General features: G+C 39.7%; 1 protein-coding gene across 15 annotated transcripts in view; it reads left to right on the top strand.

Moving 5' to 3' along the window:
- Nucleotides 1-20248, top strand: part of EYA1 (EYA transcriptional coactivator and phosphatase 1) — a 333576-nt gene that overhangs the window by 201546 nt on the left and 111782 nt on the right. For 11 of the 15 annotated variants that reach the window (XM_066266297.1, XM_066266302.1, XM_066266296.1 and 8 more), the window contains 3 exons: nucleotides 4253-4322; nucleotides 4639-4784; nucleotides 9512-9649. In XM_066266297.1, coding sequence (XP_066122394.1) covers nucleotides 4253-4322; nucleotides 4639-4784; nucleotides 9512-9649 — 354 coding nt within the window. The remainder of the gene's footprint in view (nucleotides 1-4252; nucleotides 4323-4638; nucleotides 4785-9511; nucleotides 9650-20248) is intronic. The other 4 variants (XM_066266303.1, XM_066266299.1, XM_066266301.1 and 1 more) reach the window with 3 other exon arrangements.

Below are 20248 nucleotides of genomic sequence, written 5' to 3'. Positions count from 1 at the left end.
TTGTGTTAGACCCCGTTCCTTCTTAGAAGAGCCACCAAGTTGGGAAAAATGTGTCAGGATTTATTAGGGAAAAGGAGGAGAGGAGGGGCGGAAAGGAGAGGAAGACAGGGGTGTCCCGACCCTGTCCTCTGATGGCTACAGTGTTGGTGATTGGAACAGAGCTGTAGAGGATAAAAAGAGAGACGTTGCCAGATTTAGAATATTTTTTGAAGGGATAACTGACTTGACTTAAAATAAAAAGGACATGAGGGAAGGAGAAGAATCAAACCTTGCTTTTAGGCTTTGGACCTGATTGTCCAGCTGAGTAATGAGATGGGTGCCTGGGGAGCCGTGAAGTGAGGACTTGCTGATGTTGGGGTTTCTGTCGACCTTTTCAGTGGATTCTCAAGCTTGTGAATATGTTTATCTTGGGTTCTCCTCTCCTTTCCTACAACAAGACTTGGGGAGCTTCTTCAATGTATATGTTAGAAGTAGGAAAAAGAATGAGACAGTAATAGAAAACAAATATGCTGAAATAGAGAGGCATTCATGGTCCATATGTTCCCCAGGCTCTAGCGTGTATAACTTGGTGTTTACTAATGGCGATGTAACCATTTTATTTACCTTGATAGGTAAGCTGGGAGCGTTCTTTTTGTTTTAGGTTTTTCTGGTCCCAGAAAGTTAAAATTTATCTGAGTTTCTAGATTATTGTTTTAAAAAGTTAAAGGTATTTTAAGCAATTAAGGGGATAAAGTACTTGAAGTGCATGATGGGAGATTCTTGACTTCAGGCCACACAGAGATTGCAGGGCTTTGGATTTAGAGAAAGTCTGAAAACTCCAGCATTAACTACTCAGTGATTTTAGGTCCATGTACTTAGTAGCAACAGGACACTCAGGCAGCATTGCAGGTTCTTACATTTATTTCACAAGAATACTATTTAGTCCACTTTATATTGCCAAAGAGCTGAGTCAAGTTTCTTATGCATGTTTATAAATAACTTAAAATAATTCAGTCATTCTTCAAGTCATTATAGTTTTTAAAAAAAATCTACTTTGCTTATGACCTAAGTCTCACATTCTCATTGAAAAAATATTGTTTATTGATTACTCCCCACATGGGAGGCTCTGTCAGGTACTGAGCCAAAGAGTAAGAGGTCCTTGGCTCCAGAAGTTCATGGTTAGCAGAGAAATCTATAGGCGACAGCTGCTGACTGAGATGCAGTGTGGGGAGTGCTGCATTGCCAACATTTACAACATTTTAAGAAAAGAGAAGGAAGCTGTTGTCCTAAAGAGACAATGGTGTTTTAGTCCCAGTAGGAGGAGTCAGGCAGAGGAAGAAAGAGTGTTTACAAGGCAGAGGGTCTGGTATGAAGAACAACGGAGACAGACATGAGAACACGGGACCTATGTGGGGTGTCCTGACGTCCAAAGAGGCAACAGAACATTAAGCCCACGGGAGGGTGGAGGCTTGCAGCTCTGAATACTCTGCCAAGGGTTTGTATTTTTTCCTAAGGATAATGTGAGCTCAGTGGAGAGACTGAAAGCTTGAGAATGATCATGAAGTTCCCAACGAAGAAAGACCACTGTGGGAGCAGCAGTGGGGTCAAAGGGTAATGGGTGGGACACGGAGACAGTAGCTAGACGGCTGTTAGATGTCCAGGGGAGACATACTGAGGACCTGAACCGGGAAGGGAGAGAAGGGGGATGGAAGATTCCGGAAGCTCAGTAGGCAATTTCTGGATTTGGGATGGGGACTCGAGAGTCATGAAATAGAGGGGGGGAAATGAGATGTGAGGTTTCTAGTTTCTATGTTGGTTGTCAAGAGGTAGTATGCTTTGATGAAAGAGTCAGGCAGAAACACCAACTTTCTCACTTAGTGACTTGGATATGCTACTTAATTTCTACCCTCATATGTAAATGGGGCAAAGAATCCTTTTAGCATTTTGCTGAACGGGTATTGATGTTCTCCATTGAGTAGAAATAAAAATACAGAAAGAAGGGCAGGTTTGGGACAAAGATAATGGCTATTTGGCTAGCTGAGATAATAAACATTTATGACACAAATACTGAGTTACGTACTGTGTGTTGGTTTCATTTAGTCTTTACAACACTCCCATAGATAGTATTCTTGCCATCATTTTACATTGAGAACATATCAACACTGGAAGGGATCAGCTCACTTGAAAAATTAAAAAGAAAAAGACCATGTAGAAGCATTGGAACTTGAGTCTGAGCTGAAATTAAATTCTGATTCTAGAATATGTATTTAATTAAAATTTGCAGCCTCTCTAGTCTCTATTCTCATGTGTACACACATATACCATGTGTTTAAATCAGATCTTCATAGAGCTTACCATTCCCTGTGTAATAACTCTGACGTCTTCTATTTTATTATTCTATTTGAAAAAAATTGCTGGGAGTAGCCTATTAAGTTGAGTTTAGGATCTTTTTATGGGTCCTGACCCATGATTTAAAAAACACAAGGATAGGCTCAAAAAGAACAAAAGGGATTTCTATGATTTTCATCCTCGGGTGGCATTCATTTTATTGTTATTGTTGTAGTTTCATCATTTTAAACTTATCTTTATGGCTGTGCAGGGGGGATATTATTCCTCCTGCAACTCTGTGGGCTAAATCTACTTTGCCCTTGGCCTCTGTTCAAGCTTAGAAAAGGGGAGTAGAAAGGTTATAGTCACAGATGGCCTTGGCAAGTGGTAGTCCTTGTGGTCCAAGTATTCCCTGACTAATCCCTCCCTTCCATAAACTGCAGTATTTAACTAATCCTCCCAAGGCTCTTGGTGTGTCACCTCCCTACATGTGACAGGCAGAACTTGTCTTTGCATCTGTAGCACCTAGTCAGTGCCTGGAACAGAGCAGTGACTCAGCATGTGCCAAAAGGCAGGGGACACCAGCTGAGTTGGCCCGCCTTTTCTTCACTGTGGACTCTGTCTCTGCCACCTCGACAGCCAGCTGATTGACATCTGGCTGCTAGAATAGGGAGTGCCTGTCCCGATCTGTGCTGCTGTCACTGGGTTGGGCCTGTGGGCTTCACAAGGAAAGGGTTACTCATAGATTCTGAGATCCTAGTTTGATTCCACTGCTGTTCTCCCAAACACAAGCTAGAAAATCAGAGAAGCATAAATGTGCTGATGGACATCATGAAAAATACAGAAAACTTGGAGACCATGGAACCTTATGAAGGGTTTTAATGTAGAGTGCAGTTAATAAATAATAGAAACTCTGACAAGTGGAGTTATTAGTAGAGAAAAAAATAAACATACTACATCTTGTGATAATTATACCCAAGAATATACACCTTAGCCAGGTAGAGGATAGGGAAGTTTGAGGGAGAGTATGTGTGTGCATATCTGTATGTGTATAAATGCAAATGTGTGTAGATATATATGTACATAGATGGCTCAGTAGATAGCCCTTATTTACAGGGGAAATTGCTGAAAACCACCATTTTAAGGCCTGATGTTAGCAAAAATGGATTTTGCTGCTTTTGTTAAGAGTGAAAGTAAAAGAACATTTGATAGAAGTGTTTAGTTCATGTCTGAGACAAGGAGTTAAATGTATGTGATTAAAAAGAAACAAGGTTCTGCTTGAATGCTTAAATAACCTCTTTAAAAGAAAACAAACAACTTTTTACTTGGACACTGAAAGTAGGAACCATAACTGAAAGCATAGGAGCAGCCACCGCAGCACAAGAAAAAACAGGCTTAGCTTGCAACTTGAGAAATTTAAGATAGTTATAGGAATGCTTTTTTAGTGAAAAACATTGCTAAATCAATGCAGGCAAATGAAGACCTGTCCTATTTCTGCTCACGGGAGAGAAGATTAGCCTGTTTCTTGGTAATCCAGTCTCAGGTGTGTGTTCCCGTGGAGCAGAAACAATGGGCCAGGTGACCTTCTGGGTCCTGCCCCGCCCTGCAGTGCAACTTCCCATCTCCCCTTTCAGCATGGTTCCAACAGTAGCCAGGACTCCTTGTACCCTTCAAGCGTGGGCACTGAAACACCACAGCCTGCTGACGGGTATTTAAGGAGGCTCTGACTATATTTTCTAAGAGTTCATTTAGAAGGAGAACCTCTTCTTCAGTTCCTATAGGTGTCTTAATATGGTTTAACTTTCTATTGAGTTGTCTGTATGAAATTCCCATTTCTGCACCTTAGAAGGGTCTCCATGGTCGACCTGTAGTTCAGACTCTACCCTCGCTTGATAAATATTTTGTATTTTACTTTGATTGTTGTGCATTATTTTTTTTTTTCCAGCAATTGGGAGCAGTAGCTTCAGCCCAAGACCAACTCACCAATTCTCCCCACCACAGATCTATCCTTCCAAGTAAGATGTATTTTCTCTTAATAAGCAGCTTTTCTCAGTAGTCTTTTACCTTATTTCCAGTCATGTCTGTGCCCACATATTACATCCTAATATAAACTCAGATGCATTTCATAAAGACTTAAACGTATTTACGCAAATTAATTTTGGGCCTCACCTCAAAGAGACTGAAATATGTCAGCACTTTGTAGCCTATATTTGAGCATTGTACTTTAAGAGACAGTCTTTAGCTGGAATTTGTGATATGCTTGTGAACCAGTTTCCTGCATGTTTCCATCTAATGCATGGGCTTTCATTTTCTGTCATTTCTGACAAATAGCAGAGCATACCCACATATTCTCCCTACCCCTTCCTCACAAACTATGGCTGCATATGGGCAAACACAGTTCACCACAGGAATGCAGCAAGCGACAGCCTATGCCACCTACCCACAGCCGGGACAGCCGTACGGAATTTCTTCCTATGGTAAGTAAGCCCGCTATTTATTTTAGGGGTGCCATTATATGGTGGGCATACCTGAGTGGCACTGGAAGACTGTCATATCGAGCCACTTTGGAAAGTGCTGTCGCCTTTTGTGCCGACATTCTTAAAGTGATTAAACATTGTAACTGGTGGCTACTTATCTTGAGGTCAGAGGTGGCAAATAGATGGCGTGGTTCGTGTGCCCTCCTGTTCTCATTTTATTCCATTTCTATCTCAACTCTTAATTTGCCACTTGAGTATTTGGCTCTGGAATCCTAAGTATTTTGGTGCATATTTGTGATAAAACTTGTGTGAATGAAGTCTTTTGGGGTAAAGATTCATTTCCTATTTATCAGATGCCTGGCGATGATTAGCGAAGTACAAGCGGAATTCAACAAGCCCTTGCTCTAAACTTGAGGGTGGTAGTATTATCCCATTTCAGCATTATCAGCCATTAGGGAAAGTGATCTACGTTGGGCTGCACTTTAAAGAGGCAAATCAGGAAGCATTTCAGGCTCGCCTCCCCGTTCGCTCCTCCCCACCTGAAGATTATCTTTATCTTGGTGTAATTTAGCTCAGTTGTCTCAGGGTCAATACCTGTCAATTAAAAATAAATCAGGCAAAACCTCCAACTTCAGTTTTAAAAAAATCTTAACTTTAAAATACCTTTTTTCAATTGAATTGCAATTCTAATTTTAAATAAATTACAACCTCTTTGAATAGAAAAAAATATTAATTATTGGCATTTAATTAAGAAAACCATGAAATCTTAACGAGAAAAAAGTACATAATTTTTGGAGGAAAGCTAGTAGAATAAGTAGTTCCATGCTATGGCACAGAATTATATTTTGTAACCGATATTTTAATTGTTTCTGCTAGAGTTTTGTAATATTTTCTGCAGTATATTGATAGAAATATTTTTTTCTTTAAGCATTTCACTAAGAATTAGAAGGTAAATTATTTCATTTTTTTCATTTTCAGTCTTTACCACAAGCCAAATCAATCATATATAAATTTCTTATAAAATATATAGAAATTAAAATCTAAGTTATTTACATGACTTCACCCTTTATAGTTTTATTTCAAAACTGTCAGAACTGAATGTGATCTAGCTAAGCATTTTTAAACCAGACTTTAAAAACAGCCATAGTGCCTGACCAGGCGGTGGTGCAGTGGATAGTGTCGGATTGGGACACAGAGAACCCAGGTTTGAAACCCCGAGGTTGCCAGCTTGAGCATGGGCTCACCAGTTTAAGTGTGGGATTACTGGCTTGAGTGTAGGATCATAGGATCATAGACATGACCCCATGGTTGCTGGCTTGAGCTCAAAGATTGCTGGCTTGAAGCCCAAGTTTGCTGGTTTGAGCAAAGGGGCACTCGTTCTGCTGCAGCCCTCCAGTCAAAGCACATATGAGAAAACAGTCAATACACAGCTAAGCTGCCACAACAAAGAGTTGATGCTTCTCATCTCTCTCCCTTCCTGTCTGTCCCTATTTGTCCCTCTCTTTGTCTCCCTCTCTGTCACAAAAAACCAAAAAAACATAAAATTGACTTCTTGAAATTCTTTTTCATTGCTATAACTTTTACTCTTGATTTCTCAAAATATTAGATATAGATCAAATTTATCTATAATTTGCTTTTAAATTATTCTTTTGCTAAAAAGGGGTAAAAGGCTCTATGGTTTGAATTGTGCAGCTTTAATTCTATAGTGTGAGTTAAGTATTTCCCAATTTGTATTCTCAAAATGTACTGTATGCTGATTATTTGAAGATCCAGCATCTTTTTCAGTACAGACAATGCAAGAGTACTGCAGGCTCACTAGCGCTGCTGTGGGAAGGCGCCGTTCCTATTACCCAGCTGCCACCCTCACATCCCCTCTCCTGTGCATTCAGTCATGGAGGGGCTTGTTGCCAACATCTGAGCTGTGGGGTAGGGACTCCTCCAGTTCTAAACCATTAGCAATTGTCAGTGTTGTCTGAAATAGTTGTTCCAGGTGGGTGAGAAGAGTAGAGTTGCTGAGAGAGGAATCAGAACTAGTAGAGTAAGGATGGGACATTTAATATGACAGTGTGGATTGGGGAGGTGGTCAGAGGAGGGCTCAGTGTCAAGGGCTTTGACCCCTTTTACATTTTCTGGGAATAATTCTCAGCCGTATCATTTTCTTGATCACCTTTCTTCCCCTTTTGGGCCTTGGATATAAGGAGATGCCCCCAGTGCTTTTGACCAGGTATTCTAATGTTTCTTTGGTCAGTGCATTGAAAAATATGGCAGCCTTCTTTCTCCCCATTGCTTGAGCACAGAATTCAGGACTTTTAACTGCTGATCCTCAAGGTCCCAATGGTTCTAAAGATTTTCTCCAAGGATTTGTGTTGCCTGACTTTTTACTTAAACTCTGTAAGGAAAGACAGGTAAATCTTTTTATAATCAGAATAGCTTGGTGAGGAAGAAGAGCTCATCCTGTTCTTCATGAGGTCTGCTCGGAGCTGATGAATGATACGGATAGGCCAGTTTGTGGGGAGAAGCTATGGAGACAGATGTAGCTATGGGCATTTTCTCCCTCTTCTTACTCTTCCTTAAATGTTCTTATCACAAAGGTTCCCATCCGTCCAAGCTAACCATAGAGGTGTACAGGTAAAGACCAGAAGCAGATCATGATAGCCTCAATGGAGAGAGAAGGGGACGATCCCTATTATGACAACATGGAAAGAGAGGGAGGTTCTAGAGCCATCAAACCAACTGTCTAGGGCAGTTGCTTTTCCAGGGACCACTTACAAGTATAGGCCACTCATTGGTTTGGGATTGCCTATCCAGAGAAAAATCACATTATTTTTTATTTTATTTTTTTTAATTTATACAATTAATTTTAACAGGGTGACATTGATCAATCAGGGTATATAGATTCAGAGAAAACATCTCCAGGTTATTTTGACATTTGCTTATGTTGCATACCTATCACCACCCAAGGTCAAACCGTCTTCCGTCACCTTCTATTTGGTTTTCTTTGTGCCCCTCTCCTCCCCCACTCCCTTCCTCTCCTCCCTTCCCCTCCCTCTGGTAACCACTGCACTCTTGTCCATGTGTCTCAGTTTTGTGTCCCACCTATGTATGGAGTCATCCAGTTCTTAGTTTTTTCTGATTTACTTATTTCACTCAGTATAATGTTATCAAGGACCATCATGTTGTTGTAAATGATCCTATGTCATCATATCTTATGGCTGAGTAGTATTCCATAGTATATATATACCACATCTTTTTTATCCAATCCTCTATTGAAGGGCTTTTTGGTTGTTTCCATATCTTGGCCACTGGAAAATCACATTTTTTTTATTGTTAAGGTTAAAACTTAAATTTTAAGGCCATTATGAGGTTACTGAGTGATTCTCCAGGAGTAACCGGAGGCCCTCCCAGCCAAGAGTCAGATTCTTCTACTGCCTCAGGAAAGTGACCTAACTTCATTCTACTGCTGAAATTCCCCTAAAATGGAAACAGACAGTGAGTCTACTGTGTATTCTAGATCCCAAAGATATCATTTATCTTAAGTGTAAAGTAAAATCATTCAAAAATGTGAATTCTCTTGGCAGAAATTTTCCTCCCCTCCTTCTATGGGAATTAAGGACAGTTGTTTATTTTTACGATTGATTTTAATTACGATCCAGGGCTGAGCCGTGTACAACAGTCCTGCCAGACCCAAGCCCTAAAATTAGGATGTCTACCTGGTGCCTCAGGAAGTACTTGGAGACCACAAATACATTATTTATATTACAATATGATTAAAAAAAAAAGAATGTATACTCTAGGCTACACTTAAAACAATTCTAGTTGAATTGTAATAACTATGTATGGTGCCAGGTGGATACTAAATTAATTGAGGTGATCACCTCATAAGTTATATAAATGTCTAATCACTGATTTATTTGTACACCTGAAGCTAATATAATATTGTACATCAAGCGTAATTGAAAAATAAAATTATTAACAAAAATTTAAGTTTACAACTTAATTAGGAATAAAGTCAGTAGGTTAGCAACCTTAAAAATTATATTTGAATAAATACTTGAAACTACAAAGGACATAATGGGAACTTCTGGGCAACTTCACTTGTCTATAAATCACTCTGCTGTTCTGTAGGATTTAGTTCTTAATATCCTGCTGTTTTTGTGCTTACTTCCTGCTAGGATCTGAATATTGGGAAAGGTTTCCCCTGTGTTGCATACTTCTGTGCTCAAAATTGCTTCATCTGACTTTTAAATAAGTGTGTACTAAAGACATCCTTGTGGTAGAAAGAGTAAGGAAAAAAGAAAAAGAGAAAAAATGTGGTAAAGCTCAAGACTCTGATTATTTAAAAAAAAGAAGAATTTTGATTCTGATATTAACATAGCAACCTTTGGAATCATTTAAAGTTTAGTTATAACCATTTCTTGACTATAGAAATGATCTTAAAGTCTTGTCAAACAACAAAACCAAGTATAAAAGCAATATCACTGGAGTTCAATTTTATAGAAAATGGAATTCAGGGAAACACTACACAATGTGAATAGGCATTCAAGTCTGTAGTAATCCTGCTTTTTAATTGAAGTTATTGTTTAGGGTATTTTACTCCAAGCATATCTGTACTTGATCATTGAGACAATATTGGGAAATAATTGTAACAGACAGTTGTGGGAGTGTTTCTGTGTATTTACCAGCTTTTGAAAATGAACAGATAGATAAGCTATCACTAACTGATTTAGGTGCATTGTGGGCAGGCATCAAGACTGAAAGTGGATTGTCACAGTCTCAGTCACCTGGACAGACGGGATTTATCAGCTATGGCACAAGCTTTGGAACTCCTCAACCTGGACAGGCTCCATACAGCTACCAGATGCAAGGTCTGTATGCACACTGATGTTGCTCTTTTCATTCATTGTGTGGTTCAGTAGCTACTTTCTACAGTAGAATTTGATTTCTATATAAGTAGTAGATGATGGTGGAAAGTGGATTGGGCTTAGAGGCAAAACTACCTTTTTTTTTTTTCTCTTCACTTACCACTCTCTAGACCTAAATCATCAAATTTATAACATCAAGGGGTTATAAGGGGTTAGACTGAATCTCTCTGGTCCTTTAAAAAAATCTTTAAAACTCATTGTGAGTTGAGGTTTTCTGCCTCGACTTCTTATAATACATGCTAAAAACTCTGGTCAGCCATCCTTTCTAAAAGGGCTAAGCGTTCTTCATTTTCATCATCACAGCTCTAGAAATAGAGGATGTGGTATGTGTTCACTAAATGATCCACCAAAGAGCAGGAGATCACATTGACAGCCACTACTCAAAATAGTGCTACCAAGGACCAGTCCCTGGGTTCTGACTCTGAAACCGCAGACCAGACATAGTGTAAGCGCCCATATGCAGCCTCTGGGTTACTAGTCCAAAATGAGCTAAGTACAGAAAATCCAACTTAAGCACTTAGACACTTTTACAATAGGGAAGTAGTAAATCTTACGTTGGTTAAATCAACTATTTTTTAAAAAATGAAACCTGTACTCTTGGTCTTTTCCTTTTTCATTTTGTTCTTTTAGTAATACATGACTATCTTTATTTTGCTAAATTGTCAATCCAGGAAGGATTAGGGGGAAAACTGGTCCTGCACCCCAGAGAATTGGAGAAATATTATACTTGGGAGTCATTTTTATTTTTATCTTCACATCAGAAGCTTATGTGGCAGGAACAGTTCTAAGAGGACTAACCAGCTATCAAAATATAAGCATAGCGTTAGAATAGAGAAAAGAATGGCGGTGAGGGAGGAAAAAAGGAAGTTTAATTTGGAGGGGAAAACCTTTTTATTTTAAAAAAGAAATAAGGATGTTTGTAGTATCAAATATAGGATTGCTTTTCTACCCATAGGTTTCATTGCATCTGGGCTTACTGGATATTGCATTAAAACTTTTTTGTTTTTGTGCCTCCCTTTGTTAAACGGTCTTTCCAGAGGGATGTAAGACCTCATTTTCTGTGACTGAATATTTCGTACGGGAATTTCTGTAATGGCATGCCACTCAATTTTAAATTATTGGATATAATATGGTTTCTACATATCAAACCTGACAGTATGAAACTTAACTGGCCAATATGATGATGGGTAATTATATATATTATAGATTCTTTATATCCAAATTTAAATAATTAGATTATGTTTACTGTGTATTTCTTAAATATTAAATGCATAATGAAAAGTGATCCGCCTGACCAGGTGGTGGCGCAGTGGATAGAGCGTCGGACTGGGATGCCAAGGACCCAGGTTCGAGACCCCGAGGTCACCAGCTTGAGTGCGGGTTCATCTGGTTTGAGCAAAAGCTCACCGGCTTGGACCCAAGGTTGCTGGCTCCAGCAAGGGGTTACTTGGTCTGCTGAAGGCCCACGGTCAGGGCACACGTGAGAAAGCAATCAGTGAACAATTAAGGTGTCGCAGTGCACAACAAAAAACTAATGATTGATGCTTCTCATCTCTCCGTTTCTGTCTGTCTGTCCCTGTCTGACTCTCTCTGTCTCTGAAAAAAAAAAAAGTGATCCATTATTAAATGATTTTGTGTGCCCCATGGTAGAAGTCTAATGATGTTGAATGTCTTTTCAATACTTATTCTTTAATATAAAAATTTCTATAATTTCTAAAATTATTTTTCTAAAATTCTCCAAATTCTGTTATCTTTAATTAATAACTGATTTATTTTATTTTATTTTTTTTGGCTTATGTCAATCTCATCATGTCCTAATACTAAAAGCTCATGAAGTAAAACCTCGGGGACTGGGAAATGGCTTCACCATTGCTGGAAAATTCTGTTTCTGCTTTATCCTTTTTGTACATTTAGTGAAAAATTAGATCATTAAGTTTGACTAAGAAAGACAAAATGTTTTCTTTCATACATAAAATTTCTCCAAGAGAGCTATAAAGTTCACCCCAAGGAAATTCTTATTAGTTTTTTTTATTGAATTTATTGAGGTGGCATTGTTTACAAAACCCTTACAGGTTTCAAGTGTACAACTCAGTATCATCTGCACACGGTTATATTGCATCCATCTCCCCAACCGAAGTCTCTCTCCATCCCCATTTTCCACCCCTTTGCTCACCTCCACTCACCCCGTTTCCCTCTAGCTGTGACCACCATATTGTCTGTGTCTATGGCTATGTGTTTTATATATATATATATATGGTTGGGTTTTGTTTTTTTTTTTTGCTTGCTCTTTTCACCTTCTTTTTATGCAGTCTCCCAATCTTCCTCCCTTCTGACAGCTGACAGTCCTTCATATTCATTGCTTCTATTTTGTCAGTTTATTGTGTTCATTAGATTCCACATAAAGGAGAGATCTTATGATATGTGTCTATCTCTGACTGGCTTATTTCACTTAGCATAATATTCTCCAGGTCCATCCATGCTGTTGCAAAAAGTAAGATCTCCTTTTTTATTTTTTAAACAGCTGTGTAGTATTCCATTGTGTAAATGTACCACAACTTTTTTATCTCCTCATCTACTGATCAGCACTTACTTGGGCTGCTTCCAAACCTTGACTGTTGTAAATAACACTGCAGTGAATATAGGGGTGCATATATTCTTTTGAATTAGTGTTTCAGGTTTCTTCAGATATATTCCTGGAATTGGAATTGCTGGGTCAAAAGACAGTTCCATTTTTTATTTTTTGAGGAAACTCCATACTGTTTTCCACAGTGGACGCACCAGTCTGCATTCCCACCAGCAGTGCAGGAGGGTTCCCTTTTCTCCACATCCTCACCAGCACTTGTAGTGTGTTGTTTTGTTAATGAGTGCCATTCTGACAGACGTGAGGTGGTATCTCAGTGTGGTTTTAATTTGCATCTCTCTGATCATTAGTGATATTGAGCATCTTTCCGTATGTCTGTTGGCCATCTGTATGCCCTTATTAGTTTCCAATGTCAGTCTCTGGGTTCCTGAAAGTTTTAGAATGGTGTGAGGAGGTTTTTCTTCACACACCATTGACAGACTTTATGCAAATAAGGTAGCAGAATGGATGAGTGTGGATGGACAAAGGGTGCCTGGAGACCCTTGGGTCAACTGTGCTGATCTTATAGATAGTGTTTTCAGTGCTGCTCACCAATCAAGGGGCACTGACAGCGAGAACGAAGCAGAGTGTGGTGTGTGTGTGCGCGTGCGTGTGCTGGTGCCCACATGCTCATATACTAAGAAACTAGGGGCGGGAAAACCACTCAGGAGAAACTGCTTCAGACTTTGATGTGTTGACCAGTTTCACAGAATATCTGCCCAGATTGTCACACATAATTTTATTCTATTATAAAAAGAGTCACCTGACTTGAAATCAAGCTTTTAGGTTTTGTTTTTTGTGTTTTTTTTTAATGCAAGTTTTGGACCTGTTACTGGCCTCACTGCCCATTTACCCCCACAGCTGATAAGTTGCATCATAGATGTTCTTTCCACCACAGAAACTGAGTCATATGAGGAAAATGAAATTTTATTTAGTAATCTGTTTGAGGTAAGGAAGTACAAAAATTTTCACACAAAAAACAATTAAGTCGAGTCACTTCACTGGTTAAACTTTAGCTTTGAGGAAAGTCCAACTTTCATAATAATGTAGTTCTGTTGACTCCAGACTTTTGCAGGTAGAAATGATCTTCACTCATATTTTCATCTCCGCTGTCTTATAACCTGTCTAAAATTTACAGATGTTTGTGAGAAGTGGAGAGGCCTATGCCACAGTGACAGAAATGAAGAGTCATAACACCCTTAGTTCTCTTTATTTGGAGAAATGAATTAATTTGGAAGTCGGTATAATAAAAATCCTGATTCGTTTATTACCATGGGATAGTCAAAGCAGTCTCCTCTTGTGTTCATATGAGTAGGTGGAGTGGAGCTGATTGGGACAGCCCAGAATCACAGTGGTGGCTTAGACTGCCTCTTGAGAGTTTTATTGCCCCAGAGTAGAGGTGACGGTGCAGGACATTCCTGTCATTCTGCACCAAGAAGGTGTCAGGATTTGCCGTGATAGATGGGAGGGGCTACACAGATGCACACGTCCGAGACCCAGAGGGCTCTGGAAACTCCACTGTGTTTATTTTCCTTTAGGCTTTATTGCTCTTGCTTAGAGAAGAAAATCGCACAAATTCTAACTCTGTCCATGTAATGTAATGTTGTTTGTTCTGTTAAAGAGATTGGAGTTCAAACCAGGGAGGAGAGACAAATGAAGGGCAGAAGTTTATTGACGGGGCTTGGAAGGGCACACAACTGCAGCAGTGCAGACCACACTTATCTGGGGCTTGTTCCGAAGTGGGGGTGATCTAATAACAATCTAATAAGGACACCACCCTCACTCCCTTTGGCTGTCCATTGCTTTTCAAACAGATGAAGTATGTCTTTTTAGCATTCATTTAGAACCTCAAAACTGTTTAGCAAAAGGCACTGGTAAAGTTTTTCATTAACTATATATAGAAATGGTATTTTTCAAAAGGGAAAATACCAAACTCCAAAATGTAGGGTTTTAAGAAAATATATATTACACATTTTTCCTAATCTGTTATGATTAAACATTTGATATTTATTTGCACTTTCCGGTGTAAAATGACATGGTGGAGAAGAGCTGTTACTACAGCTAGCTCTGATGTTCAGATTTTCTCCACAGTTCCTCTACTTGTACCTATATTTTAGTTTGTGTCATTTTTTTGCATTCTAGAATTTTTTTTTTCTTAAATTGACTTTTAAAGAGTCACATTCCATTTCAGTTGTTTTTGGTTTATTTTTTCGCATCATATTTATTTCAAGTGTCGAGTGTTGAAAATTGTATGGAAATCTTTCGTTGTCCAGTTGTGCCAATTAATCAGTGATTAATATCAATATAATTGTTTATACGAGTTATTTAAAATACATAGAAATAGATCAAGAAAGATAAACATAATGACTTTGCAGTCTTTATCACCAAAGTTGAAAATTTTCTTTAGAATCTAGAAGCTGTTACTGGGATAAAAAGGAAAACTTGGTCATTTAAAATCCTGCTTCTAAGAATGGAGGAACTTTGGTTTTCAGTAGCCCATCTGGCCTTCAGAGGCTCTTCCCTGGGGAGCTGCGCGAACTTCTGCCACATGGATCGCGCCTGATGATGGACACAGCCCATGGCAAAGAGGCCAGGGAAGGAAAGCAAAGGGGCTTCTGTGAAAATACACGAGGGACAGATAGCATCCTGCTTGCCCAGTGAGTGCTAGAAAACGCTCTAAAACATGGGAAGTCCAGACAGGCCCCAGCAGGTTCCAGCATTCTTATGTTGGCTGGGATTCTGGCTTTTAATGTGAGCCCTTGTTCTCTGTGAAGTAGACCTTTGACCCACACGTTACCTTTTAATTTTTTTTTTAAGTTTTTTGAAGTTATAGCTAGGCAACGTTCACCAGGTTAAATCACACACAAAACTTTGACTTAGCATCTTAAATCATGTTGTAAATCAACATAGACTAAGTTCTTTTCAACTAAAAATATATTAGGGGGTTATTCATACAAATTTTAAGGGGTTGGTTGATTTTTTAACTACAGTTGCTCAGCACCTATAGGACTAGGTGGCTCACACAGGCTCTTCTGGCATGACTGTTTCTTGTTTGTTACGGTTGACGAGACCACCACCCTTTCTCTATAGGAACCCCTGACAGTGACGGGAGAGCAGAGTCTTTGTGATATACTACCCCAGTGACTTTATATAATTTACTTTTGAAATTATTTACTAGCCTAAAAAGAGAGTTACAATAAAAAAGTCTTTCAGAAGTGAGATTGTTTGATTCTAAATTAATATTCTAAATTTCTCAGGTGCTGCTCTTATCTCTACTCTTTGTGTGTCTGTGATGTTCATGTAACCAAAAATTAAAACCACTTTTCATAATGTATAACTCACTTTCAGTGTTACGGAGTCTGAAACACTGAAAGGCAGATTTGGCATAGTGGAACGGAAAGCATTGGAAGTGGAGATGAATGGTCGTTCCCTAACCGAGTGTCCTTGGACAAGGACATCACCACTTTCTCTGCTTATTGTATCATAAATATTCTATGAAAACATAGGATGTTATTGCATTCTGAATTTGAAATCTTTCACATGTAAGCAGCACTCTTATTTTTGCTAATATACCCAGGGTATGCCAGTATCTGAGGTAACAGAGTCAGTAGTCTGTACCAGTACCACAAGGTCAGTGTTCTGTTAGGGTGCCCATATGGTGGTATATGGGTGTGAACATGTACCATCTCTGGGGTCCAGTGGTACTCTTACTTATATCAGTGAGATTTTTATAAACTGTTCAAAATCCATGATGCAATATCAGTTTAAAATTTTACTTGATTTAAAGCTGCTGAGTTTTATTTCTAGAGATTCAGAAATATTTTAAATCTTTCCAGTAAATACTTCTAGGTCTTCCATTTAATTTTATTCATTAATTTAAGTCTAACGTAGGAATTATAGTCTAGTTTTTAAAATAAGCCTTTATATACCCTCTAGTTTTATTTTAAAAAAAGCAAAGTATGTGTCTTCTAGATAAAATCTGAGAAATAAGCTCAATTATTATTTGTTTTTCTTTTCCCTACTCTATTTATTGAACACATAAGGAAGTTGAGATAATTTTTCTCCCCTGATATCTGTTGATCTTCAAGTCACCCTTCCAAACTGCCTACTGCCACCACACACAAACAACACACACAGAACACACACACAACACACACATATGCACATACACAACACACACATGCATGTTGGAAAGACTTCCTTCGATTCCTACACCCAATTTTTTATGAAAGTCATATTCTCACTGGACCCTTCTGTCACTTAACCACACTGCATTGGAATTCTCAAACACCAGCAAAAGAAGACTAATTACAAGAAGGGGAGACAGAGACTTGACAATGTCATTTGGGTTCCTAAATTCAGCCTTGTATATGCAGTTTTTGACATCCCAAATTCATGTCAATACATTTCTATTTTTAAACTTAAAAAAGAAGAAATTCTCAACGACCAGTCTGTCGACCACTTGAGCCCAGATGAAACCCTTCGAAGGCCTGCGTCAAACACGGTTCATCCTTCTCTGTGTGAGGCAGTGGGAAAATTTATGACACAGAAACTTGAGGAACTTAAGATCAGGACGAAAACAAGATTAATGAGCACTTGTTTAATGTTGTTCCAATGACGAGATTAATTACACGGTATCAGTTGTAATGGAGCTGAAGTTTCCCGAAGGTGAAATCAATCAGTGTAGAGAGGAATAGCCGGGGAAGGCTTATTGGAAAGACAGGATCTGAGCCAGGCCTTGAAGGAAAGGAAATGGGGACTGATCAAGACAACCATTAAATTAGAGGGCCAAGATGAGGAAGATGCGCTCCCAGGACAGCAGCCCCCATCCTAAACTGACAGAGTGGGCTGTGGACGGGGACTTTTAGGAAATAGCGTGGTCAGCATGTTCCTTTCCCTGTCCCATCATCCCAATTCTCCACCCCAAACCCCAACTGCAGACCATGATGTAAACATACAGATCCTGTATTTATAATAGCGCCCCCCCACACACACACCCCCTCCAATCCTTAAAGGGAGAATGAGAACCATAACATTTCCTGTGTCTTAATATGCTCATATTGGTATAGTCAGCATTCAGATTCTTGGGGTTTTCAGTTAAAGAATGCCATTTCTTATCCTGAACTGTTATTCCTTACTTAAAAAAAAAAAATGATCATGGGGCTCCTGCTACCTAAGTATAGTTCTCCCTATTTCCCTACAAACCTTTTATGATCTGACCTTTGGATAGTGCTCACCACCTGCCAGGATGTACTTCTTGTCTTTTTCTGTGCATGGTTGTGTCCTTTCCAACCTAACCAGGTGTTGTTATTCATGGGCAGCTCCATGTCAATATGTGTGGTTCCTCTGTGTTGTCTTCATGAGTTTGTGTGTGTGTTTGTGTTTAAACTTTTCTCAAGGGCTGGACTTAAGACCCCTGCTTCTTTTGGTCTAGAACACCCTCCCAAGTAGTGGTCATGCCTGTAGAGACAGCCGGTAGGTGAACGAACTTGAAAAGAGTTTTTCATAGTGTGATACAATTAATCTGTGCACTCAGAATATAAAAGTTCTCTGCTTTAAAAAGAGGGCAATGGAATAAAAAATAATTTTCACTTTGGGATATTCTAAAAGGAGACTTTTCCAGTGTTTTGTTCTGGAAATCAGGATCTCCCCTCTTGCCCAAGGAAGAAGTATGGCTATGATTTTTTACAATTATAAACTATTTAAATCAAGATTTTTTAATTTATTTTTTCATTATTTTCCAAGTGAGAGGCAGGGAGATAGACTCCCACATGCACTTTTGACTGGGATACACCTGGCAACCCCCATCTGAGGCCAGTGCTCTGCCAGTCTGGGCCCATGCTCACAACTGCTATTTTTAGCCCCTGAGATGGAGGCTCCACAGAGCCTCAGCACCCAGGGCCAGTGCACTCAAATGAATAGAGCCATGGCTGTGGGAGAGGAAGATAGAGAGAGAGGGACAGAGAGGGGAGGGTGGGGGGGGGGGGGGAGAAACAGATGGTCACTTCTCTTGTGTGCCTTGACAGGAAATCGAACCCAGGACATCTACAGGCCGAGCTGATGCTCTACCACTAAGCCAACCAGCCAGGGCTGATTTTTTCCTTTTAACTAATGGGTAGGAAGGTATTCCCATAGCCATCCTGCTTGGAGCATGATTTAATTCAGGCTCTACCAAGAAGGATACACTGGGTATTATTGGAGCTTCACTGGAACCCATCTCTGCCAGATTCCTTAATTGAGTAATAACAGATTCTAAGTAGGAATTATTTTTACTTGGGGAAGTTTCATGATATAATGTTACATAAAATGTAAAACATTTTATTATAAAATATTTTTATTTATCGAAAGGTGAGTTTTCATGTAAAGTCATTTGTCTCTAGGAAGGAAAAGACTTTTCTATGATTTTGATAAAAGACTTCTGAATTATAAGCCTAATTATCTGGGACCTAAAGTTGTAAGTGAAGACTCAAAAATCCAACAGAAGCTCTCAATGGGTTGATCCTGGTGGAAAGAGGAGTCTGTTTTCCTGGCTATGTCTTGCCTTTTCTCCCCTGTGCGTTGAGCAGGGTGATGGCGGCCTTATACAGAAACGCGCTCCTCGTGCTGGGCCAGCACAGACCAGGACGTGGGCTCGCAGCCGCACATGGAAGGTTTCTCAGGAAAACGTTGTCATCACTATTTTGCCTTTGCTCTGTGGTGGTCTAAATGTCAGTGAAATTTACCTGGTGGTATGGGCACCAAATTAGCATCAGATCAGCTGCCAAAGTGGGACCCTCTAACCCTTAACAGCCTGATCCTGGCTTCAGGACCAAAGAAAACCCCTCCAACTGTCCCTGAGAAGCTTCCATTCTGTATGTGCTGATACGTGTGATTACTTTCTCAGTGGAAAAAGAAAGCATATTCTGGTTATGTGTTTTTGAAGCAGTTGCTAAAACACCTAGTAAGTTGGTGCTAGCACACAGTGGAACTACAAGTCAGGCTCTGCAGGTGTTTGGGAAGCCTGTGGATTTTCAGGTCACATCCTCTCCTTCCCACCTCCACAGGATGATGGCTCCTTTGTCTGTGGAAAAGCCCTGATAGGTGCCTTTTAACAAGTGCCTCCTAATGGCTCTATGGCCGTTGGTTAGCCGTCTGCATAGTATGTAGGTTAAAATAAAATATTAACATAAAAAATCCCTTAATTACTTTGGGAGGCAGTGTACTGTGGAGACTGAGAGTTTTGACTCTGAATCTAGATGTCCTGGGATCGAGTCCCATTTGCCACAGTTGCTTCTCCTCTTGGGTACTTTGTTCACCTGTAAAATGGGATGTAATAGTGCCTATGTCATGTCATGGGGTGGTTGTGAAGGCTCAGTGAGCTGTAACATGGGAAATACTTATATTTGAGTCTGGCTCAGACTCACCACTCAATAAGTTTGAAGTATTATTATTTGTTCTTGTCACTTCTACTGTGCTCCCAGTATGCGGTTGTTAGTCCTATAGAAAAGAACACATTAGTGAATTTCAGAACATCCCATAAAGCAGTATAGAATAGGTAGGAGGAGGCCCTGGCCTGTTGGCTCAGCAGTAGAGTGTTGGCCCAATGTGTAGAAGTCCTGGGTTTGATTTTCGGTCAGGGCACACAGGAGAAACAACCATCTGCTTCTCCACCCTCTCTCTTCTCTCTCTCTTCCCCTCCCGCAGCCATGGCTCGAATAGTTTAAGCAAGTTGGCCCCTGGTCCTGAGGATGGCTCCATAGCCTCGCTCAAGCACTAAAATAGCTCAGTTGCAGAGCAGTAGAGCAACAGCCCCAGATGGGCAGAGCCTCACCAGGTAGGGGGCTTGCTGGGTGGAGCCAGATCCTGGTGCATGCGGAAGTCTGCCTCTATGCCTCTCACTTAAAAAAAAAAAAAAGAAGAAGAAGAAGAAGAAGAGGTAGGAG

This window comes from Saccopteryx bilineata, chromosome 3 (assembly GCF_036850765.1).
Source record: "Saccopteryx bilineata isolate mSacBil1 chromosome 3, mSacBil1_pri_phased_curated, whole genome shotgun sequence".
NCBI classification, from domain to species: Eukaryota; Metazoa; Chordata; class Mammalia; order Chiroptera; family Emballonuridae; genus Saccopteryx; species Saccopteryx bilineata.
Note: the sequence above shows the minus strand (reverse complement) of the source record. Positions and strands in the feature narration are given on the sequence as shown.